A 25,491-nucleotide genomic window follows, 5' to 3' on the forward strand; every position below is an offset into this window, starting at 1 on the left:
TATTCTTCCAGGACAGTCACGTCAGCAAGTAGAGAAAGTGAGGGTGGGCAGACACATCGAACTTTCCCACGATATCAGAGAAATTCAGGAATGAAAATGACGTTACATACGAGGTTGATGCATTTGTGCATGTCGTACTAAGCAAGGTATAAAAACAGTTGCTCTATGAGGAATTAGTTCGTACCATTGAATATTTGACGCAATAGACAAGGTGTCGCAGAAACCGATGTTGCTAAAACCAAGTTTTACTGTAGTTGCGTTCTGTTATATCTAGTTTTGTTATTGCTGTTTCTGCTTCTAGAGCTAGTGTTTCAATCCATTTTTTGTTTTTATAGTGTAGATTGTATTTTAACCCTTAGCTTAAGAGCTAAATTTCGTCGTGTGTGAAATGAGTGTTCGTACAATTTTTTACGCGTGTATAATTTGTGTTGTTATGCTTGTTTGTTGTTATTTGGGTTTCTTCCATGCTTTTCAGTTTTTGTTGTTGCTTTAAATATATAGTTTTCATTTCGTGTTGTAGTTTTTGGTTTATTTCTTCTTCTAGAATATACCACATTTTTTGCCATGTATTTGCGTTGTGTATGTGTTTGTAGTAAATTTGCTTGTTTAATTGTTCCTTCTTTTTGTATAAATTATTCGCCAGTAAGAAATAATAACAAAAAAACTCCGTGGCCTGTAGTCCGCAAGCGAACAATACCGACCGAGCTACCGCCGCTTGTCGGCGAAGTTAGTGTCAACTTTTGCGGATAGAGTGTGTGTCGTTGTCAGTGCAATGAATACCCACCGCCGTTAATCTCGGTTTTCTAGACCGGAGCCGCTATTTCTGCTCCTCAGTTATCCTCACGAGGCTGAGTGGAACCCGTTCTAGACCCACTACTTTTCAGAAAATCTGTTAGCGCTGGGAATCGATCCCGGGACCTCTGGATCTGTAACCCGGAACTCTGACCACTAGACCACAGAGGCGGTCAATAAGAAATAATAAGAAGATATGAATATAATTAACGATACTGATTTATTTGTACCGGTTGGAGATAAGGAGAACTCTAATTTAATAATTATACCCATTATTTACCTTTCCTGTGCCAAAATTCTACTATTAGAGATTTGAGGTGTGTTCAGTTTGATAGATATGGTAACCTGAAATTTCCGCACAGTTGCCATGCCCGAATTTGCTGAAATCATAGATATGCCGGGTCTCTGATCAGCAAGAAATTCCACATTTCCCTCCATGCTGAGTTTTCAGTTATTACGGAAATGTGAACACTCAGCTATATGTCCTTCGGCATTTTTGTTGTTCCACATTCTTAAAAAAATATGTTGCTACAAAAAATACAGGAATCCTACGTTAATTTGCACTACAGTCGCTTTCGGCCTGTGACGTCACACAACCGTTATATTGATAGTAGTGATGGTAGGAAATAAAGAATGAAAATCTGGGGTAGTTCGGAAATCCTTTAATTGATTCGAAAGTTATTAGGTGGGGCAGCGGGCTATAAAACAGTCCGGTCTAATTGTTGTTTAAAAGTACTTGTTGTCTACGTGTAAGGTGTGTCAGCATATGCGACAAGCTGCAGAATCCATCTTATAGTCGTACGATGCAATTACGCTTGTCACATGGCTGTTATTTTAATCGTTTATTAATTTAACCATTTATAATTAATCAAACAATAAAAGTTCATAGGTTTATAAAACATATTGTCACGTATTTATAGGCGACTATAGACGGAGCATGGATTAGTAAATGGGTTTATTGACCACTGAACATACAAGTCGTAACTACAATTAATTATAGCAATATCGCTAATCTCTACATTTTACAGATCACCAAGACATGCTAAATCTTCTGTCTTCACAGGTCGTATCCTGGCAACGGATTTATAACAGTCTCACTGTAACTACACCACATATAAAATCTCCTTTTCACACAGGAATTTACAAATCACACGTTAAGTCTTCTACTCACATTCTGACTTCGAACTCCCAGTTATTCTGGGATCCCGGTTGTATAGCCTCAGGGCAGGCCCAAAGCAAAGCACCATATTCCTTGCAACGAGAACGTGTTTACTGAGTCGTTGCTTAGCAATGAACGTTTACTGTGGCACCCCTATTCTGGCTTTCAGGCGTCGTGTCACATTGCTCCCTTGTTAACGCTCTTCGTCCGGAATGGCCTACAGTCTTCTGGCCATTTCTTCTTCTCCGAGGGCATGCGATATCTGTGATCGGTCTTACCTTCTTTCCTGTGGCTCGGTTTTACACGATGTTTACTCTCCAACTGTTCCTTCTGCTTCCTCCTTAAGGCCGCTCGTCGCAAGCAGCTACCTGATAAGGTCCGATAAGGTACCACTATCACCTTCCTGAGATCGGCGCTGGGAAATTTTCCGAGAGTAGCCAGTGCTACTACATCCATGGCCCTTAATCTTTGTTAGTGATCTCTTTCATTTAGGAGGGGGCCGACCCCACCACAACGTCCAGTAACTCATTTTTTTAATCTTGACTGAAGAACCGGCTATTCTCTTTGTCATCTCCAGCCCTAAGATCTCCCTGAATGTCTCTTTAATGTTTCCTTTGCTTCCCAGACTTAGCTCCTGTCTCCTGCTCCACCCTCGGATGCCGTTACCGGCTGTTGTCTCCGTCTTCAGATGTATCTTTTGTCTTGAGCCTTGGTTCCTTATTTCAGTGTTACATTCCGGCCCTTTCGTCGTCATTTCTCGTCTGCTCGCCCTTTCCAGGTTCCTGGTATAAAATTGTCCCCGCCGTTTCCCTGCGCCGTGCCATTCCTTCACGGCGGGTCATCCCTCTGCAGGCGACGGCCAATTTCTTCCGGCAACCCGCTCCTTCGGCTCACTGTGGCGTCTTAAGGCTAGATGCAGGCCCTATGCTGCTTCCTCAGTGCTCCAAACATTTCCGTCACGACATCTTCCTTAGGGACCAATTCATGCACCGCTGCGGACTCTGTTTCTTCTGGATTTGCTTCCAAATCCGTGGCCTCCATCTATCCTAGACGAGCCTCCGTTTTCTCCCACTAGGAATCCATGCCCATCTTCCTCTCGTGATGAGTTTCTATTTTGGCCAGCATTTTTTCTTGCATAGCCTCTGCACAGGCTTGGTGGAAATCTATCCGGGAGACAAGAATACTTCGAAGGACCTAAAACTTATTGTTATTGGCGTGATTGTCATCTATCTTGACTTCCAGCCTTGCCGTAATATCTTCTTTCGGGGGTTCCTGGCCGGCTCTAATTTCTTCCCGGGTGGTTCTCATTTCCTCTCGTGTGGCGTCCATTTTTCTCTGTTTTTCAAGTTACTGCTCAGTTCCTAGGCTGATGTAAGAGAAGGACTATGAAAGAAATACAAGAAAGAAAATGAAGGAAAATGTGAGCACACCAAATATCTTGATAATGACCAAATTATTGGAGGTAATATTTTGAATATATTTGATAATTTCATTATGAGCTCCTTCAACGTTCAATTCTGCATCTTGAACATTTGTATCAATCCACTTCACCACTTCTTCTTGCTCCTTCACAATACGTGCCAGTTGGAATGTCTCGCCCAGTTTGGATATTGTTGATTCAAATTTTGCATTGTTTCGGCACAACTCTGAAAGTCATAGATCATTGCCTGTTTTTGAGTAACTGGAAGTAGTGGACCGTATGCCTCCATGTTTACACAGACTTCATCAGTGAGCAATACAGAACCCTGGTGATGACCCGAAAAACCTGATTGAGGGATTGATAAAGGGGCAGGTCTGGGAAAGAAGTGAGCCTAGCAATCTTCCGTTGTTTCAGATTCTGTGTACTAACTGCAAGAGCTTGTTTCAGTTCTGTAGACATGGATGCAAGCTTGAGCTCTAAAGCGAGAACAACACTCGATGAATGTGACAGAAGATGGTGATCATTCCGTTGCTACTTTCTCTGATTCAGTGACACTTCTTGAAGTTTTGAAATCTGCTGGTTTAGGCTACTTAAGTCATCCCTTATTGTATACGTCAGTTCCTGTATTTCTGCTTGCCGTTCGTTTAAAATTGGTTTTCTCTTTGCCATTAAAATGAGTTTCTCCAGTTTTATGTTTGTGCTGCCCATATTCTTCCCTGTAGTTCTTGCAATCGCCATAAAACCTGCATAATTCTGAATATATTTATGTTTCCTGGGATATCTTAGAGCCGTTGTCCTCCTGACATGACGTCCTAGTAAGAAACGGATTGTGTAAAACAATTCTATGGCCCTGTCTCGTGATGTCATTGTTCCTACTGATGTTTATTTTTGTACAGGTTTTATGTGCTGTATGTTGTATCGCTGGAATTCTCCGCTATCTTCGGGCACGACTGACTGACTACGTCAAAGTCATCCGTTAAGTCAAATCAAGGTCACATTGTGACTGACGGTCAGTCAGTCAACAAGTCTTAGTGTTGAGCCTCATCTGAGGCTCATGACCAGATATGTATTGCTCTTTGACAGTTACGGTCTTCTTTTTGTGGGGCGCCCTCTCTGACGAGAGGACGGATCTGTCTTTTGTATATGCTGCTGGCCTTTGTCAGCGCAGTCTTTCTCGGGTCCGAGTCCCTTGGGACTCGTGACCATATTTTACTCTCTCAGATTTGAGACTTCCCTTTCCGTCGCCTCCTACGACTGTCAGGGTCACGTGGAGGTATTCGACCCCACCTTCATACGGGTTATTCCATCCCTCAAAGTCAAAGTCACATTGCGACTGACGGTCAGTCAGTCAGTCTTGGTATCCAGCCCAATCTGGGGCTTATTACCAGATATTTATTACTTTTTGACAGTTACGGCCTTTCCTGGACCTTTGTTATATCTAGCCTCGGGGTGGAGCCAACAGAAAATACTGTTTCCTGACAAATTTACCTGAGCCCCTCCCTAAGACTTAACAAGATGGTGGCAGCACGACGCCTTGGTGGCAGTGGTGGGACACTTCCAAGCCCCCCTGTCACCACGACAGAACACCCTTCATTGTTGCTTGTGCATTCGTTGCTGCTGTAACGTGTTTACAGAGTCATTGCCTAACAATCAATGTCTACTCTGTCTCCACTATTCCGGCTTTCAGGCGTCATGTTAAAATATTTTTCCATAGATAATTTTAAGTGATTTATTAGTAAATGGCTAATACACTATTCGTCTGAAAAGTGGAGATAGAAACATTTGCGTTCCTTACGTTATCGAATTAGGTAATACAGCGAACACTCTTGGTGTATTCCAGCACTAAGTCGTGAAGTTATAACGTGGAATTCAAACACCATGTCATTAACTTCCCGTGCTTTGAACACTGACACGCTCTAATGCTTGAAACTCTTTCATATTCTGAAGCGAAGCAAGTTATTGGCACTATTGTTTCTTCTTCTCTTTACTTGGAAGGTTCGCGTCTTTTCAAGTTTCAGAACTGCTTTGCCGTTTGTAGTCTGATTAATTACAAAGATTCTCCCTTGATAACGCGACTAAGATCCGTCGTTAACAGGTTACAACAAACTACCTTGTTGCGCCCGTACTGAAGCTCATGAAATTCCGCTTTTAATTAAGTCTCTATCGAGTTAAATGTAATGTTCTCCATCCAGACTTCTAACTCAAGTTTACATTAGGGCGTAATCCTTCTTGCTCATTTATAAATAACAGTTTATATGCCCCTTTTCTGGAGGTCACATCTTTGCTGGAGAGGAAGCTCAGTTGTCTGTTTTTCGAGGAAGTTCATTAATGAGGCTGTTGCTATTTAAAATGATGTATCTGCATCAAACAGACAATTCCTACAGAATTATCGGGGTTTTGGACTTTTTCCTTCCTCCGGAATTTTAGGTAATAGAGGACACGAGGTTTCAGAAACTTGATGTTTCCGTCGTCTGGTAAGAAAGGAAGACACCTACTCAGTTGGGCCCCTTAGAAAGAGCTAATCTCAATCACTGGACAGCTCCTGTCAGATTTACCCAGCAATTTCAACATTTGCTAAATTTTGAAATATTTGTATACTGGCGGCCAGACTATCACAAATCACAGATTCCTTAATATTATGAGATGGGTGACTGTGCAAAGTATTGTTGTCATGGCAGATATTTCGATAATGGAATAATTGTTAAGTTTTCATTTCAGTGGCTCAGCTGATATTACGCAAAATTATGATTATGATTATTATTATTATTATTAGTGGTGGTAGTAGTAGTAGTAGTAGTAGTAGTAGTAGTAGTAGTAGTAGTAGTGGGGGGGCACGCGGTAATGTAGTTGGTTGAGGCACTATCCTTCAAGCCGGAGGGTCGCGGGATCGATTCCCGATGACGTGGATTTTATCAATTTACCTAATCCTAGGGCCGCGCCATAGCTCAAGCGGTTGGTCGCTGGCTTCCCACCGCGGCGGCCCGGGTTCGATCTCGGGTCTGGTCAAGTGGGATTTGTGGTGGACAAAGTGGCGCTGGGGCAGGTTTTCGGTTTCTCCTGCCAATCTTCATTCCACCAATTGCTCCACAATCACCCTCACCTATCACCTGGGGCTGGTACAATAGTCCAGAAGTGGCCGCAGTGCAAGGGACTTAGTCTAACTCCACTAGCAATAAAATAATACCTAATCCTACCAGTCGCACTATGGCCCTGGGGTCGACTCAGCCTCTAACAGAAATGAGTACCAGGAGTATTCTTGGAATATTGTTGGGGGTAAAGGGCGGCCGGCGCGTAAGGCTGACAGCCTTTGCAGCCATCTTTGAGCCGATTGTCTACAAAATGTGTGAACCTCAACATCTCACAATCCTATGGGCCTCCAAGGCCTGTTACAGGGATACCTTTACTTTTGTACTTTTTGTAATAGTAGTAGTAGTAGTAGTAGTAGTAGTAGTAGTAGTTGCAGCAGCAGTAGTAATTATAATTTGGTGTTTAGTGACATCTCCAGTAAGTCAGACTGCACAGCGTCAAATACCCCGATGATAGTGAATGTTGGATTTGAAAAGAAAGGGAAAGGAGTTGTCTTGGATAATTTACGGTATCATCCCAACGAGGAGGGACAGGAAAGAACCACGAAATTCTGTTGTCTGGCCTGTAACCCGACCAAGATTTGAACCTGTCGCCTCTAGGATACAAATTAGAAACATTTTTCTGTTTGAGCCAAGTTTCTCAGAGTCAGTGTCACAGCACACAGTAATACTGATTTCTGCTTCAAGTAGCTGAGACCCGTGTCCTCCAGTACAAAACCTGAGTCAGTCGCCCTGTTCTCAAAAACCAAGAGCAGTCAATAACCGTGTCATTACCACGCCATCTTCACCCGCTCTAGCACCCAACCTAATACACCCAGGGTCAATGTTTGTTCTAACCTAGCCTCCCCCTTCCATAAAACCTAACATTCGGTTCTCCTACACTTGGACCTCTCTTTGCTAGCGTTGAGTGTTTTAACTTGCCACTTTCTGGCATATCCGGGGATTTCTGTTGTCAGAAGTTGCAGTTCCTTTCTTTCATAAATCATTTTACAGGGCTCCATGGTAAATGGCTGTAATCATGCAAGTTGTTGGTCGTCTTGTAAGGACTTCAATTAAAATAAACCGCCTGCAAGATATTCTATCTTAACTTAATTTCTCACAACCCTAATTATGTGATGCCGTAGTAGTAATCAGTTCTCTTCGAGACATTCAGTGGATTAGTTTAAAATAAAATTTGGGCTATGTCACATGGTTTTTAAGCAAGTTTACATTCTGCGTAGTTTGCTGGATTGCATGTTGTTGATTGATATCACAGTCGGTTATAAATGGAATTTAAACCTTTGATAATAAATAATATTATTCGAAGAACATATGTTTAAAATGAAAGCAAGATAAGCGGGTACATACCACACGCATACAACATGGAGTGTGTTCTGATATCTCAGACATGCATACATAAACATGTGAAGAAAAACAATGCTTTGAATGAACACTAAAGATTAGGCAAATTCCTGGATCCTTAGATTCCCTAGGTGAATCACATTGTACTCGTATATTGGCAGTACCATTGCATGAAAGTCCAAAAGTGAGAAATAATAGTTTTCTTAAAAATATTGGAAGAATTGAAACTGACGATACAAATCAGTAAACGTTGAAACATACAAAGATTATGAGGTTTGAGGTCCCCACTGAATATCAATGGTGTCACGAGTAGGGGTGGCCATTACACCTTATATATATATATATATATTGTCACGTGTTGGGTGTGTCACGCGACATGGGATTTTACGTGGGCCTCTGATTCAGCGAACCTTTATTGTACACTCACAATTACACACTATACAATTATTATCGTTTGCAGTATCGCCTGACTTCTGTCTGTAGTGTATGGCGAATATCCCAATACTGTCTTCGGCAGCTTATATAGGTGTTCTGCGGGCTCAGTAGACGACACCCCTCGCCGACGTTCGATCTCACGTGTTCGGCAATCCGTTGCTTCGGGAACGCTCTTTATACGCTGGTAATGAGTTTCGTCTCATCCGTTGCTACTCAACGTTGTTCATCTCCGGGGAACGCAGCTTCGTTGATTCTGCATTTCCTACACACCGGCCCACTGTTATTGCGTTACCATGGAAGCATCTACCCCAAACACGTTACAATATACATATATCTTATATAAATAAAAACGTAACTGTTGGTTTGTCTCTGGTCGAAGATCTCCGAAAGTTCTTCACCGATTGCTTCGAAATTTTGATAGAACNGCGGCAACGAGCACAGAACACGTGAAATGGAACCCTGGGCGAAAGTGCCCTTTTTTGCGTCCGAAACCGGGTTATAATAGTCCAGCTACGAAGAGTTTTTCGGTGATGCTGGACGTGATAAGAATTGTACTCGCTGGTGTAAAAATGAGCGTTCAACAACTGAATCCGAGACGTGCATGGAAGTTATTTCGTGAGTATAGTTTATTTTTCATTGTTTTTCACTTCGTTTTCTTAACTGTTCTCCTTATTTTTCGGTGCAATTGGCGGTGGGATTGAGCTGTGTCGATTGATCTGCGTTTGATTTGAAATATTTCGTCGGTATTTTTAATTTTTTTGTTTCTTCTTTGTTTTCCAGTTCGTAATATTTCCTTTTTAATGTTTTGCAATTTCATATGTTTTTGTTATAACTTTCTTTCTTCTTCCTCAGTGCAATCGTTCTGCTTTAGTTCATCCAAATAATGCCTCGCAGAAGAACAAGCTTAGGTCGTCGTACTCGCGGAGCGGAAGCAATGTGTCGAGTAATTTCAAATCAAACTGGGCAAGAACGGGCAGAATGAGCCACAGCAAGGCGTGGCCGGGCAGAGCTAGTGTATATATATACACAGTGTATTCACTCAACTCGGGACTGCACGCAATACAGCCTATCACTGATCTACACACTTTACAGTTCACCGTTACGCCTGAACTAGGATTCTCTGTCTTCATTAGTCGTATCCTGACAAGGGATTTATTAAGTCCCACTGTAACTTCGAATCACACATGAAGTTTTCATATCACAGCCTAATTAATTTCTTGTCATTTCTTCTCAGTCACGTTTGACTGCCGTCTCCAGAACTTGAAATCTTCTTCAACTGGACTGTATCAACTTCTGATAACAACGAACTGCTCCCTTGGAAATTCCAGTTATACATCCTCAGGGCGGACCCATGGAAACGCCTTCTTCAATTGTTCCCTACTGTTTTAGGCGTATTTACTGATACGTTTCCTAGCAATATATGTTCTATTGCTACGCGATTTGTTTCCCGCATGAACGTGTTTACCGAGTCGTTGCCTAGCAGTGTGTCTGTACGTCACAATAGGAACATACTTCAGAATAGAAAACCTGATGATAGAGATAGCAGGTTCATCCAAAACGTTGGAACTCATCTACCACAATACACAGCGCCACATTCTAGGTTCCTGAAGTCTTGCATATACACCCTGTTTTAATTGTTGCTAGCGAAGGTCGCATTTCACGAGTTCCTGCTTCAATATTTTTTTTTTGCTAAATATATCCGGAAAGTAAAGATACAACGTCCAGAAAATATTTGTAAAGCTTTTTTTTATTCACTTGTAGCACTTTTACAACACACATTTATTTACTTTTCAGCTAGTCGCCACGGATCGCAATGCATTTAGTGAGCCTGGGAACAAGGTTTTTATTTGAGCATCGTAGAAATCTGCCTCTTGCTCTCTTAGAGGTGGAAAACAGTTCTTGACACTATTGGGCATTGTTGCTGAAGTTCATTGATGGTTAACCTCTGTCAGCAGGAAAGCTTTCATCAATATTTTGATGATTTCATCAATTGACAACGGATGGCCTTCCACTCCTTATTTCATCATGAACATCACTTCTTCCAGCATTTGCCACGTGCCTGTTCGTAACATCTTCGCCATAAACAGAAACAAGTTGGCGATGAATTTCAGCAGCAGCTTTCTCCTTTCGCGCGAAGAAATCAAATTACTGCACGAACCTCACATTTGGCGGGATTTTGAATCGACACAGCCATTTTAAACACTCACTGCGAGCACAACGTTGCCGTGACTGTGACCAGTGAACTCAGCCCTGTCATGCGGTTCCTATCTCACACGGCAGCATTGGCATTTCTGAAAATCAAATCCCTTGCATTTTTGTACTGGGCTTGTATCTTTACTTTCCGGATATCTCTCATATTTCCGGTTGAGAGAAAAGGTACATTTCAAATATGTAATATTCTCAAATGATGTAATTGTCAGAATCTGTTCAGCGGTTCTCGAGTTGAAACATGGCGGACAGATGGACAGAGACGCACTTGCGTGCCTCCATCGCGTGCAAATCAATGAACGCACAGCAAACACTGAAAAACAAACGAATTCATGCAGAACGGGACGGCCATGTTCAAATTGTACGGATTCTGTTTGACGTGAGCTTCAGTTTATTCATGAATAAATAATTTTTTCGCGTACCTGAAGAATGTAAACTCTTGTGCGGAATGAAATAATTTCACGCTTTAATTAACATATCAAACAGTCCACTGCATACCTTACTAATATAATATTCACATCCATATAATTAAGTTAAATAATAGTTTATGGCAAAAAGACTGGATAAAGTAATGTCTCCTACACATGGGCCCGGCCTACTGTTAAAAAAGTGGGAGTCGTGTACATGTTTCACATATGTACCGCTGGTGAATTTATAATGTAACGTGTCTGGAATCCAGAAGAGTCACTTCTATGGAAACGCTAGAACAGACCGTTGCATAGGAAGTAACAATAGCGACACTGTAATCCCAACAGTGATCCCTTGTGTAGAGAACATCGAAACTCCACGGTTACGACGAATACGCAAAGCGTTCCCACAGAGACAACGCAATAACAATGGGTCATTGCGTAGGAATCGCGGAACCAACAAAGCAACGTTTCCACTGCTATAACAGAGGGTTCATTTGCATAGCAGCGGCCGAGGGGATAAATAGTCCAGCTTCGACGAGAAGCAGTCAGTCTTTATCCAGCCGTCGAAGAAGAGAGCCTTGGAACATCCGCCGCAGAAGAGAGTCCAGTACCGCCGAGATATTGTAAGCAGTATTTGTAACACTGCAAGTGGAAATGATTGTAGGATGTGTGTAAGGTGTGAGCGAGCGGAATAAATTCGCTATATCAAATACCACGGCGTACATTTATTTGTAGCGTGACACACAAAACACGCTACACTGGTGTCAGAAGTTGTACGAACTTACACACGGCACGCACTAATTATTGTGCATCAAGTACTTTCCTGCAGCAAAATGGAGATGCAACAAATGATGGAACTTCTACTGAAGGAAATCAGAGAGAAACACGAAACGACGGAGACCAATAGGAGGAAAGACAAAGAAGATTTCCTGGCTAAACTGGATATCAACGAGGCCAAGGCGGAAGCCAGACATAACGAGATGATGGCCGACTGGAAATCCTGGGGGAGGAGAGGAGAACTACCCACGAGAAGATTGAGCCCCACTCAGAAGCGATGCAGCCCGTACTGGAGCATCGAGAGGTCCCCGTAGTAGACGCCCCGATAATGCCGGTCTGAGAACCGAGGAAACGGCGTAGGGAGCGAAAACTGGCCGCGGAGCGCCGCAGCCAGAAAGCGAAGGATTCCGTGTGGGAAAATCACGGGCCCCCGAAGAAATTGGCCGTCGCCCGCAGAGTGACAACACGCCATGTGGAAGCGGCACGGCAGAGGGGAAACCGCAGGAAGACATCCCGTCGCGCGACAGTGGCACGACGTTGGAGAAATGCCCCCAAGAAGGAAACTCCCCAGGGAGCCTTCGGATGCGAGCGTAAAGGAAGGAAAGGGATAAAGAACATAGGCAGCAGACGGCCGCTATGCCAGAAGAAAAAAGTGCCAACCAAGAACGGCATCGGAGGGTGCAGGCCAGGACAGCGATCGCACCCAGGAAGGAGACGAACAAGAGAGAAGACCCCTTACGACCCCTACAGTGTCGCTATTGTTACTTCCTATGCAACGGTCTGTTCTAGCGGTTCCATAGAAGTGACTCTTCTGGATTGCAAACACTTTACATTGCTCCCTTCTAAAGGTTGTTCGTCCCCGAACAGCCTAAAGGTTCTCCCTCGGTTTCGATGCCGCGGTGTTTTGCTGGCAACGTCTTCATTCGGCCTTGCTGTCCTTTGCGCGTCTTTCTGCGCTGTTCACTCTACCGCATCCGCCCCTTTCTTCAGTGGTGCTCGCCCCGAGCACTCCCGTACCCGAGAATTTTTCAATCTCGTTGTTTTACACTCATTCCTCACTTTCATTTTCCATTCATCATTGTTGGGGAGGCCGGTACTTCTACGTTACCGGTTCCTCCCATAAGGGCCGTTTCCCTTTTTCCGTTTTGGAGGGGGTCGACCCTCCCCAGTGTCCAATTTTTCGCGGTAAACCTGATAATTTGTTTCGTGTTCTTCACGTTGACAGCCTCGTAGGGGGTCTTCTCTCGTGTTCCTCTCCTCCCTGGGTGCGATCGCTGTCCTGGCCTGCACCCTCCGATGCCGTTCTTGGTTGGTACTTTTTTCTTCTGGCATAGCGGCCGTCTGCTGCCTATGTTCTTTATTCCTTTCCTTCCTTTACGCTCGCATCCGAAGGCTCCCTGGGGAGTTTCCTTCTTGGGGGCATTTCTCCAACGTCGTGCCACTGTCGCGCGACGGGATATCTTCCTGCGGTTTCCCCTCTGCCGTGCCGCTTCCACATGGCGTGTTGTCACTCTGCGGGCGACGGCCAATTTCTTCGGGGGCCCGTGATTTTCCCACACGGAGTCCTTCGCTTTCTGGCTGCGGCGCTCCGCGGCCAGTTTTCGCTCCCTACGCCGTTTCCTCGGTTCTCAGACCGGCATTATCGGGGCGTCTACTACGGGGACCTCTCGATGCTCCAGTACGGGCTGCATCGCTTCTGAGTGGGGCTCAATCTTCTCGTGGGTAGTTCTCCTCTCCTCCCCCAGGATTTCCAGTCGGCCATCATCTCGTTATGTCTGGCTTCCGCCTTGGCCTCGTTGATATCCAGTTTAGCCAGGAAATCTTCTTTGTCTTTCCTCCTATTGGTCTCCGTCGTTTCGTGTTTCTCTCTGATTTCCTTCAGTAGAAGTTCCATCATTTGTTGCATCTCCATTTTGCTGCAGGAAAGTACTTGTTGCACAATAATTAGTTTGTGCCGTGTGTAAGTTCGTACAACTTCTGACACCAGTGTAGCGTGTCTTGAGTTCGAATCTCGTTGACCACGTATATAAGTCCAATCCCACTTCTGACACCAGTGTAGCGTGTCTTGAGTTCGAATCCAGTTGACCACGTGTATAAGTCCAATCCCACTTCTGACACCAGTGTGGCGTGTTTTGTGTGTCACGCTACAAATAAATTCACGCCGGTCTCAAATTCCGTAGAACCTTTATTGTTCTTCACACTTGCACAATCACACGCTTTACAATCGTTTGCTCTTGCAGTGTTACAAATACTGCTTACAATATCTCGGCGATACTGGACTCTCTTCTGCGGCGGATGTTCCAAGACTCACTTCTTAGACGGCTGGATATAGACTGACTGTGCGAATGCATTCAACCCCGCTATATAACCTCGGTCGCTGCTATGCAACAAACCTTTTGTTATAACCATGGAGACTCCTGTTAGAAATACAATAGAGCGATTGTTGTTTCCTATGCAACGGTCTATTCTAGCGTTTCCATAGAAGTGACTCTTCTGGATTGCAAATACGTTACATTATACATCGTGATTAGTAGATACAATCATATTATCTTAAAACTAATTACACTATAAATACCGTACCCTAGAGTGGAAAGTTGAAGTTCCCTTGCGTTTAGTGAAACGGTCAACATACATTAAGATATTTCAAATAAAATTTATATAAATTAATGATCTTCGCACTTTTTCTTGTCGTAACGCCTGCTATGGTGCTATGGCATGGAAATGAATGTGGAAAAATCAAAAGTAATGAAAATTTCGAGACAACCAACCCCAGTCACAATAAAGATAGACCAAAAACAACTGGAGAATGTGAAATATTTTAAATATTTGGGTAGTTTGTTAACATATGATGGAAGGTGTACGTGTGAAATGAAATCTAGGATTGCCATGGTAAAAGCTGCATTTAGCAAGAAGAAGAATCTTTTTACCAGCAAATTGGACTTAAATTTGAGAAAGAAACTAGTGAAGTGCTACATTTGGAGCATTGGTTTGTATGAGGCTGAAACTTGGACACTTAGGGCAGTAGATGAGAAACATCTGGAAAGTTTCGAAATGTGGTGTTGGAGAAGGATGGAGAAGATCAGTTGGACCGATTATGTGAGAAATGAAGAAGTGTTATTTAGAGTAAGTGAGCAGAGGAATATCCTACAGGAAATAAGAAACCGGAAGGCTAATTGGATTGGTCATATCTTACGCGGTAACTGCCTTCTAAAAGAAGTTATTGAAGGAAAGATAGAGGGGCGGATAGAAGTGATCAGAAGACGAGGAAGAAGACGTAAGAAGATGCTGGATGACCCGGGGGCAGAAGAGGATATTCTCATTTGAAGTGGAAAGCTCTAGATCGCATTAAGTGGAGGAAATGTTCTGGAAGAGACTGTGGACCTGTCGTCTGACAGATTAGAGATGAATGAATGGATAAATTAATGTGCTCTACATCTAATATCAAGTGTAGATATGTTGTACAGTCAACCTTTCTTTAAAAGAAATAATTAGACTCTGCTTTAGCACAGTGCGAGTAGAGAAAGGACCTCATTAGGTCGACAAAATAAGGTAAAGTTATCCCTATAACGGGCCGTGGGAGGCCCATAGGGTTGTTAGACATTGAGGCTCCCACATTGTATCTAGAAAATCGGCTCACAGATGGCGGTAAGGTTGTCAGCCTTACGCACCGGCCGCCCTTTACCCCCCAGGAAAATTCCAGGCCTTCATTTTTGTTAGAGGCTGAGTCAACCCCAGGGCCGTAGTGCGGCTGGAAGAATTAGGTAAATTGAAAAAATCCACCTCAACGGGACTCGAACCCGCGACCTTCCGGCTTGTAGCATAGCCTCAACCAACTACGCTACCTCGTGTCCCCCAGGTCGACTAAAACTGAAATTAATTTAATGATATTCTACCCTGGCCGATTAAGCTCCCTGGTCTGTTCCTATTCAGAAATAATTTTAAAATTACAGATCTTATAGACAGTCAATAGGACTCCTTGGACCGGTGATCAGCCCTGTCGTAAGGCTTCTATCTACACAGAACAGCACAAACAGAGAAGAAATGAGGACAGACATCCACGCTACCAAATAAAATTCGAACCCAACCTACAAGTGTTTGAACGAGCAAGACATTAAACTGCGCAGCCACTCTGGTGAACTAAAATTAAATTATGAATAAAATGTTAATGTGGATTGTCAACTCAGTAGTGCCCAAGATTAAGATGGGGAGACACAAACAGAGTTTCCGCTTCACACGTTTTGAGAGCACCATAGTTCATAAGACCCGCTACACGGCGTCACACAAACGCCGCCTCCTCATTTTTTCTTTCTTGGTCATTTGAAATATAATTGTTGCTTGCTTACATTGTGTGGCAGAGAGTGGGAGATGGTAACGCGACTAACAGTGGTTCTTACATTGTGTGGCAGAAACTGGGAGATGGTAACGCGACTAACAGTGGTTCTTACATTGTGTGGCAGAAACTGGGAGATGGTAACGCGACTAACAGTGATTCTTACATTGTGTGGCAGAGAATGGTAGATGGTAACGCGACTAACAATGATTCTTACATTGTGTGGCAGAGACTGGGAGATGGTAACGCGACTAACAGTGATTCTTACATTGTGTGGCAGAGAGTGGGAGATAGTAAAGCGACTAACATTGATTCTTAAATTGTGTGGCAGAGACTGGGAGATAGTAACGCGACTAACAGTGATTCTTACGTTGTGTGGCAGAGACTGTGAGATGGTAACGCGACTAACAGTGATTCTTACGTTGTGTGGCAGAGACTTCGAGATGGTAACGTGACTAACAGTGATTCTTACATTGTGTGGCAGAAACTGGGAGATGGTAACGCGACTAACAGTGATTCTTACATTGTATGGCAGAGACTTGGAGATGGTAACGCGACTAACAGTGATTCTTACATTGTGTGGCAGAGACTTGGAGATGGTAACGCGACTAACAGTGATTCTTACATTGTGTGGCAGAGACTGGGAGGTGGTAACGAGACAAACAATGATTCTTACATTTTGTGGCAGAGACTTGGAGATGGTAACGCGACTAACAATGATTCTTACATTGTGTGGCAGAGACTGGGAGGTGGTAACGGGACAAACAATAATTCTTACATTGTGTGGCAGAGACTGGGAGATGTTAACGCGACTAACAGTGATTCTTACATTGTGTGGCAGAGACTGGGAAATGGTAACGCGAATAAAAGTGATTCTAAGAATCTTGGGAAGAAGCAGGTGTGTTTGAATACGTTACTCAGGCATTTTCCGGGAGGGACTGAGGACAAGCACAGAAATCCTTAAGGGTTTCTGTCTCAAAGCCTAAATTCGATATGAGTATCTCAGATGTCCGAAACTGAATAGCTTTCTCCAGATCAGAGCTGCCTTAGGTAACTGGGGTTTCTCGTACGTGACCACGGTATTTTTGTTCCATCATGATTGGTGATACAGCTTTGCTTCCTACTGTACAGAACTATTAGGTTTATTTTGGACTCTATGCATCATCTGGTATACAGAAGATAAAAAACCACAACGTTTCGGAAACTTGATCTGTCTCCGTCTTCATGTGGATGGGGCAGGATAAACTACTCAGTTGAGCCCGTTAAAAGAGCTTAGTCCAGTGACTGAGAATAGCTACCAGACGATGAATAGATTCCAAAATAAGCCTAATAGTTCTGTACAGCATACACCATGGTCAGAATCCTTTCAAGTCTATTCCTTCCTACTCTTCGACAGTATAAGTTATCCTTTCCTAACATAAGCGGCTTGGCCACCGCATTTGATACAGCATAGTAAACTCATCTATAAGTATAACATGTGGCACAGAACAGAAGAAGAGTAGATTTTTCGAAATACACGTTGCATCTATGCAATGAAATTATTTCAGACATGGGTCTAAGCTAGCTTACAGTCTTCAAGTACGGTCCTCTCTGGGATACTTTGCTCTACACCCTCTGCTGTGTCCTTGTTCGAACATTTACAGAGTGGGAAGTAAGAAAGAGATAAAGCGGAATAAGAGAGAACCAAGGAGCCAGTCGGAAAATTCTTGCGAGATGTCTTATTTAGAACCGAAAGCCCCCAACGAAACACTTAACTGTTAACCCTGTGATAGAAACTTAATCCGGTTCGATCCAACTCCTGTTGTGTAAAATGGGGCGTTACAACACGTTGATTCAACCGTCAAGCGAACATTCACTCACTGCAAATACATTCCTTGAAAATAAACTTTCTCTAATAAAGAATTTCTTTGCCAGTGTTGGAACAAGTGTAGGAAGAAATATGGTCCTTGAGAAGTGTTCTAAATAAATATAATGTAACATGTTGCGCGACTGAGAACCCCCCTCCNTCTGGGATACTTTGCTCTACACCCTCTGCTGTGTCCTTGTTCGAACATTTACAGAGTGGGAAGTAAGAAAGAGATAAAGCGGAATAAGAGAGAACCAAGGAGCCAGTCGGAAAATTCTTGCGAGATGTCTTATTTAGAACCGAAAGCCCCCAACGAAACACTTAACTGTTAACCCTGTGATAGAAACTTAATCCGGTTCGATCCAACTCCTGTTGTGTAAAATGGGGCGTTACAACACGTTGCTTCAACCGTCAAGCGAACATTCACTCACTGCAAATACATTCCTTGAAAATAAACTTTCTCTAATAAAGAATTTCTTTGCCAGTGTTGGAACAAGTGTAGGAAGAAATATGGTCCTTGAGAAGTGTTCTAAATAAATATAAGTACTTTAAAAAGATTAAAGCGCTGTTATCTATATATTTTCACGTGTAAGGGTGACTGCAAACGCGGGTACGTATAACACTCTAACGATTACTGTAACTATAACACATAATTAAGATATTCAACGGCTGCTTACACTAGTCGTTGTTAGGTGACAGATTTCAACAATGGTTATTTCTCTACAAGATTTCCCTATCTGTTTCCTGGCAACATAATTTTAACGCAGGAAGTATAACTGTCATACTACATATATCACTGCACTACAACACACATAAAGTCTTCAAATCACATGTTCAGTCTCACAAGCCGAATTATAATTCTTCAACTATGAACTCCCTGTGAATATCCCCTACCGAGAACTGATTATCTTCAAGATATCTCATTTTCATGGACTCCACGGAAAACATCGTCTTCCATTGTTAAGGATGCGTGTTTACGGCTTCGTTACCTAACAGAAGACTTATTGTCCCGGGCGTTTGTTCCTCCGGGAAAATGTTTTACCAGCCCGTTTCCTAAGACCGCGCCATAGCTCAAGCGGTTAGTTGCTGGCTTCCCACCACGGCAGGCCGGATTCGAGCCCGGGTCTCGTCAAGTGGGATTTGTGGTGGACAAAGTGGCGCTAGGACAGGTTTTCTCCGCGAACTTCGGTTTTCCGTGCCAATCTTCATTCCACCAAATTCTCCGTCGTCATAATTACCCGGGGCAGGTACAATAGGCCAATCAGTGGCCGAGGTGCCGAGTGGACCCAGCTGGACTCCACCCCCCACTAACCCATTTGATAGCAATTTGTGCACAGGAAGCAATATATAACTCTAGTTTTTTCTCTGTATATTCCCTCTTTATTTAAGTAACAAGACCCAAAAGAAGTTAATAGTTCAGTAATTCATATTTGTATAAAATTCTCGCCACTGAAGATTTAAAGTACAACGGGTTACCCACTATAATCGCATAACTTTGGCGTTTTGACTGTTATATCATTTATTCGCTACTAAAATATTTTCAATAAATATAATCAGTCAGTATAACTGAACCCAAATTAAGGTAACCCAATTATGGGTAATGACACTTTCTCCATGTCTGGAGTTAACAAGCGTTCAAGTGCCATTAGTTTACTAAAACCTCGTTTATAAGGTGAACTTCTGAAAGCGATGTTGGCAGTAGGGTAGAAAAGGCAGACGCACTTAATGCATTGCACATCGTAACAAGTCACGTGTAGATAGATACGTGTCACACACAAATGCGGCATAATTCCCGTCACGTAATTCTATTTGCGTTCTTTGAAATTTTAAATTATGGTCACCTGTTGCTTGCAGTATCCGACACATTCGGAACGGAAAATAAGCAACAGAGCGTTTCATTTACTAATTTTAATGAAAAATAAGTATTCATTTCTGCGTTAAGCTTCATAGCTTATACATCTCTTCAGTCTTCCTGCTTGTACCGTATCCTGCCATCTCAGTTTTGGTTTTCCCAAGATCCTTTTCTCTTTGTTATCCAATCTTTCGCCCTTTTCACTAGTCTGTTATCTTCCATTCAATCAGCGTGGCATTTTCAGTTTGTTTACAGGTTTAATTTCAGCGTCTTCGGTTTACTAGATTCTTCATCCTTATCCCTTAACGACTTCTCATGAAATTTCGTAATAATTACATGTCTGTTGTTCTATTGATTTGCTTAGTTTTGTGTGTTTCAGTCCTGCTTTCACAGCAAAGAATCACAATATAATTATTAGGCACTGGACCAGACGGCGTGACATGGAAAGTGAATAATGGTTTGGTCAGATTATAAAAAGACTAACTTCATGGAGCTGAGCCCTTCTTGAGAAGCCGCTAATTGTGCAGCTACTCAAGAAATTTCCAACAATTTATGGAATCCGGAAGTTCATTTCCGCGTACACAAGAGTCCTCCATTGGTCTTTGTCCTGAGCCAGATAGATCGAATCCACATCTCCTCATCCTGCTTCTTTAAAATACCATAAAGAAAAACACAGAAACTTTAATTGACGCTAGTAAGGATGTTCTCCTAGAAGTGAACACAGAGGAAACTAAATATATGTTGTGAGATCTGAGGTATCCGTTGCTGTCTCATCACCAAAATGCAGGGCAGAATCATGATATAAAGAGAGATAACAGATCCTCTGAAAATGTGACAGTTCAAATATTTGGGAAAGACAGTAACAAATTAAAATTTAATTCAGGAGACAATTGATAGGAAATTGAATGCTGGTAATTCTTGCTACCATTCGGTTCAGAATATGGACAGAAGTCGTCACATTTGCCGTCTAAAAGCATAAAAATTAGAATATACAAAACTATAATTTTGCCTTTGTTTCTCTATGGGTGTGGAACTTCGTCCCTGATATTAAGGGAGGAACATGAACTGAGGGTGTTTGAGAACAGGGTGTTGAGGAGAATACTTGGACCCAAGAGAGATTATAAAAACCCAGCAACTCAAAAACCAGAGGGAATAAAAGGACTGCATATAAATAAGTGTATATAAATAATATATATATGATAGGTCTACATGTAAAATTAGAGGGGTAACATTCATTGTGAGAGTAATTAACATCTCATGGGACTTCCTAGCACCGGCTCTATTCATTTTCGCACTGCCATGCTACCCCTCCCATAACGCTTTACGTTTTAATCACCACATGCAAACAACCTTCTTTTATTCATGTAACCAATTTTGTATCCTTTACATTTTATTTCTACCTGACGATATGACAAACGATCTAGGCAACGGCTGTGAAAACCCGCAACAATAGCATAGTCGTTGCTAGGTAATATACACTCGTAAAAATGGAGGAACTGCTGGAAGCTCTGTTTGCTATGCGGTCCGCATCAAGGTTACATATGGAGTCGACTGGGTCTCGCGGTACCTGGGGAATATCAATACGGGGACTTGGACTCGGGCGTATGAACGAGACCCGTGTGGAGGCGGAGTCGAATACCTCCACCGTGACCCTGTGAGTCGTAAGAGGCGACGAAAAGGGAAGTCTCAAATCTAAGACAGTAAAATGAGGTCGCGAGTCTTAAGGGACTCGGACCCGAGAAAGACTGCGCTGGCAAAGACCAGCAGCATATATAGAAGACAGACCCGTCCGCTCGTCAGAGAGGGCGCCCCACAAAAGCAAGATCGTAAATGTCAAACAGTAATAAATATCTGGTCATGAGCACCAGATGGGGCTCGACACCAAGATTTATTGACTGACTGACCGTCAGTCGCAATGTGACTTCGACTTCGAATCTCGAAAAGGCTCAAGCTAAGAATGACTGTGCTGGTGAAGGCCAGCAGTAGTTTAGCACCCCGACCGGTCTGGATCGGGGAGTCTCGAATCTGATACAATGAAATATTGTAGCATGTAGTACAGTTGCTGTGCAAATATCGCGAGAAAGAACATGCGTTTCTTGGTAACGGTTCGGTAAACACGTTCCAGCGGAAACGATATCAATTCTTTAGCTAGGCAGCCGCCCATGATAGTAATAGAAGGATTGTTTTAGGCAGTTCGGTTTCCTCCCAATGCTGTTAGGTGTCTTAATCAACAAAACTGTTACGAAGAGCGCCGTGACCTCTTTAATTTCTTTTGTTGTCTGGTAATGTTTACACAGTACATAATAAAGGAAGTAACGCAACTTGTGGTGCATCCTGTACGAAAGAGCTTTATTCATGATATGAAATACGATCTCATTCATAGCTATAACTTTAATTGGAAACATTTACCGGTACGATAAATGTTTAGCGAAGTGACATAAAAATATTTTCTGATTCTGGGGAGTTTTCCAGTGGCTCTCTCTGCAGCCTGACAGAGCAGGTTGTTGACGTTCGTTTGTCTTTATTTTCGTGATTGGAGGAAATAAATATTTACAGCATGGAAGATAAACTTCAGATATATAATTAATAATGTACTGCAAGTAACTAGCATTGATAATTGAAGTAAGTTTTGTTGAAAATAAGTGAGATTACACATTTTATATGAAAGTACAATTCATTTCAATTCTGGATCTGGTAATGTCCTTTGGTATTATATAAACATCTAGCCCAGTGAGGTATGGGAAATGGAAGATACAGGATGTTCCATTCAAACCTCCCATATTTTACCAGGCCTTAGAACAGAAATTATGGATGGTAGGAAAATGACGCTACAGGAAATACAAGAATAACTGAACAAAATTATTTGACACATTAATAAATCTTTACATTTGCACCATTGGTAGCACGAACAATATCCAATCTGTATTCAATTTCTTGCCACGTTCTTTCCAGCATGTCCATTGGTACAGTAGCAATCGTTTCAAGGATGCGGGCTCGTAAATCTGGGAAGTCATTCACTGGTGTCACGAACACACGGTCCTTCACGTAAACCCAGAGGAAGAAATCGAGCGGAGTGAGGTCCGGTGAGTGTGGTGGCCATCGAATTGGTCCGCCACGTCCAGTCCAGCGATCTTGGATGGTGGCATTGAGGGGCCTCGGAACATCCAGACCCCAATGTGGGGAGGCTCCATCTTGTTGGAAGATTATGTTAGGCTGCAGATCAGCTACCTGGGGATATAGGAACTGTTCTAACATGTGAAGGTATACGGAGCCATATGCTGTAGCTTCGCCGAAGAAAAACGGACCGATAATCCTGTCCTTCATTAGACCACACCAAACGTTTAATTTTGGGCTATCTCGGATATGTTCTCTGTAGACGTGCGGATTTTGCGATCCCCAGATCCGTACGTTATGCCGATTGACAAACCCTGATAGATAAAATGTGGTCTCGTCTGAAAACAAGATGTTTCCAATAAACTGTGGGCTCGTGTCGATACGATCCAGCATTTCGATAACAAATTCCTGTCGACGCGGCTTGTCGTCTGGCTTCAATTGCCGAACAATTTTCACTTTATAGGAATGTAAATGAAGCCACTTATGCAGCACTCGATGCACTCTTGGCGGCACGTCTTGAAGCTTGGCGAATTGATTTCCTCGGGCTTCTCTTAAATCCCGCTCGAATTTCTTCCACTTTCTCTTAATAAATAAAATTCTTTCAGCTTTTCTTTCATCTAGTGTTAATTATAATCCATAATTTACCACAATTTGTTCACATTGATTAATCAAAATTTGGGATGTTTGAAGGGAACGTACTGTATATCTAGGTATGCTCAGAATTGGAGAAGAGGGACAATGTTGCTATGGCAGCAGGTTCTTCGGATTTCGTACTGGAACAATTTTAAGTACTGAATAATATTTCTTGTATTAACAGTCTTTTGTTTCATCTTGTTATTAGTGTATTTATGAATCTCCTACATATACTCGTAAACTGTACTAGTAAAATTGCCGTTGGTAATCCACTGGTAAGCCGGTAACGGTAGCCGAGCGGCCTAAGGCATGTACTGTCTTCGCTCTCTTGGAAACCGGGATCATGGGTTCGAATCCCACTCAGGGTATGGATGTTTAGTTTGTGTGCGTGCGTTTTTCTGCGTTTGTGTACAGGTAGAGGCCTTGCGACGAGGTGATCACCCGCCCAAGGATTCCTACCGAATGTGTAAGATCTAGAAAAACCGAAGTGACGGAGAAGTTCATGGAGGTAGGGCTAGGCCCACTGGGGCTGTAGTCCCAAGGGGGAAAAATCCACTGGTAAATGTTGATTGTACCATTCTATAGCTACGATTTGTGCTGCTAATCCCTCTGTTGATGTACCTGCTGTATAAATCATAACCCTTGAGAGACACTTCGAAGTGAATTCTTCGATTTTTCAAGTTATTAATTTTACATTTTTTGGAAAGAGAGCTTAATGGCATAATAAAAACAACAATAACTCTAGTCTCTAAGATCAATTCTTTAACAAAATACTCTACTAATTCCAAATGAAACATTTCCCCTCTTTGCTGTTGTCTTCTGGTTGTAATGCAACTAACTGAAATTGGTTTTGCGCATTCAACACACAACAGACTGATACACATGCCCCTTCTCAGACCAAATGTACACGGATATCTAAAATAATTTTAGTTCAAGATTGGCCCCTTGACTTAAGATATTAGATAGCATGAAGATACACTTACATGTTTGAATTAATCCGAGGCATAATTATGTCTCCTTGAATGTCTCATGCTTTGTGAATACTCAGAGAAGGAGCAATAATTTATATTAAGGCAGAATATGTATACGTACATATACACAAGGCAATGTAATTTAATTAAAACAGCCTAGAATTGAGCGATTTCGTGTTTATGTTGTTCCGTTCCTGCATCTCTGTTTCCAGGAAGAGATCTCCGACTAAAGAGGAATTGTTCTGAAATCCAGAATCGCACCAGAATGCCACAGCTGTATTGAGAGTGGTAAATTTTCAGAAAATGTTGTGTCAACGTGAATGAAGCTGCGGAGTACTTTATTTGTCTTGTATCAGTGTATTCCTTGCTTCATTCGGTTAATGAGGGATAGGCAAACAAACTCAGTAGTGGCATCCGTTCCTTAAATAACTACTGCTCGTCAACTAATTTAAGGCGAGGCAATTACAAAACCAGGCTCTCATGTACTATACGAGTTGAAAGTATCTGCATTATTTGCAGATGAATTTTACCGTTACCGTTGCTAGGCAGAAGGTCAGAGTGTCTCTAATTGAATAGTAGAATACTCGAGGGCTACCACTTCTACCCATCACTTGCTTCGCCTTCTCTTCATTGGAGGATAATAGTATGTGTTTGCTGGTGTAGCAGCTAATTCTGATAGTGAATAATTTGTGTGCTGCAGTTGCTCCGGTCGTCAAAGTGCCGAATCAGCTCCTGGGAGCGCCGCTTGGGACGGACGTACAGCTGCAATGTTATGTTGAGGCGTTTCCCAACACCATCAACTACTGGATTAAGAACCACGGAGAAATGCTACTGGATGGGTAAGTGGTAACAGACGTGTTTCTAAACCGAATTTCTCTGCCGTAGCTTTGTTCGCCCTCCTCAGAGAGCGACAGTATTCTGTGACAGCAGTCCGAAAGAAATGTTGCTAGACACGTTAGTATGTATGAAGCATATGGGTAAAACTGCAGTCGTGCGAGATTTGACACCTTTAGGCTGATATTAATGTTTCGGGGAAGTATGCTGCCTCTGTCATCAGTTACTTTAATAGAGTTACACATTTCACCCACCAAGAACCACGACGAAACATCAGAACTCC

The 25,491-nt window shown here is 42.6% G+C and overlaps 1 protein-coding gene across 1 annotated transcript in view; it reads left to right on the plus strand.

Moving 5' to 3' along the window:
• The window catches only part of LOC111861524 (lachesin), a gene marked incomplete at both ends in the record, with an annotated part of 146,896 nt that extends 121,683 nt beyond the window's left edge, over positions 1–25,213 (plus strand). The window contains 1 exon segment of the mRNA XM_023846173.2: positions 25,075–25,213. Within this exon segment, the coding sequence (XP_023701941.2) occupies positions 25,075–25,213 (139 nt within the window).
• Between the last annotated feature and the right edge of the window lie 278 nt (positions 25,214–25,491).

This window comes from Cryptotermes secundus, unplaced genomic scaffold, assembly GCF_002891405.2.
Source record: "Cryptotermes secundus unplaced genomic scaffold, Csec_1.0 scaffold1046, whole genome shotgun sequence".
NCBI lineage: Eukaryota > Metazoa > Arthropoda > Insecta > Blattodea > Kalotermitidae > Cryptotermes > Cryptotermes secundus.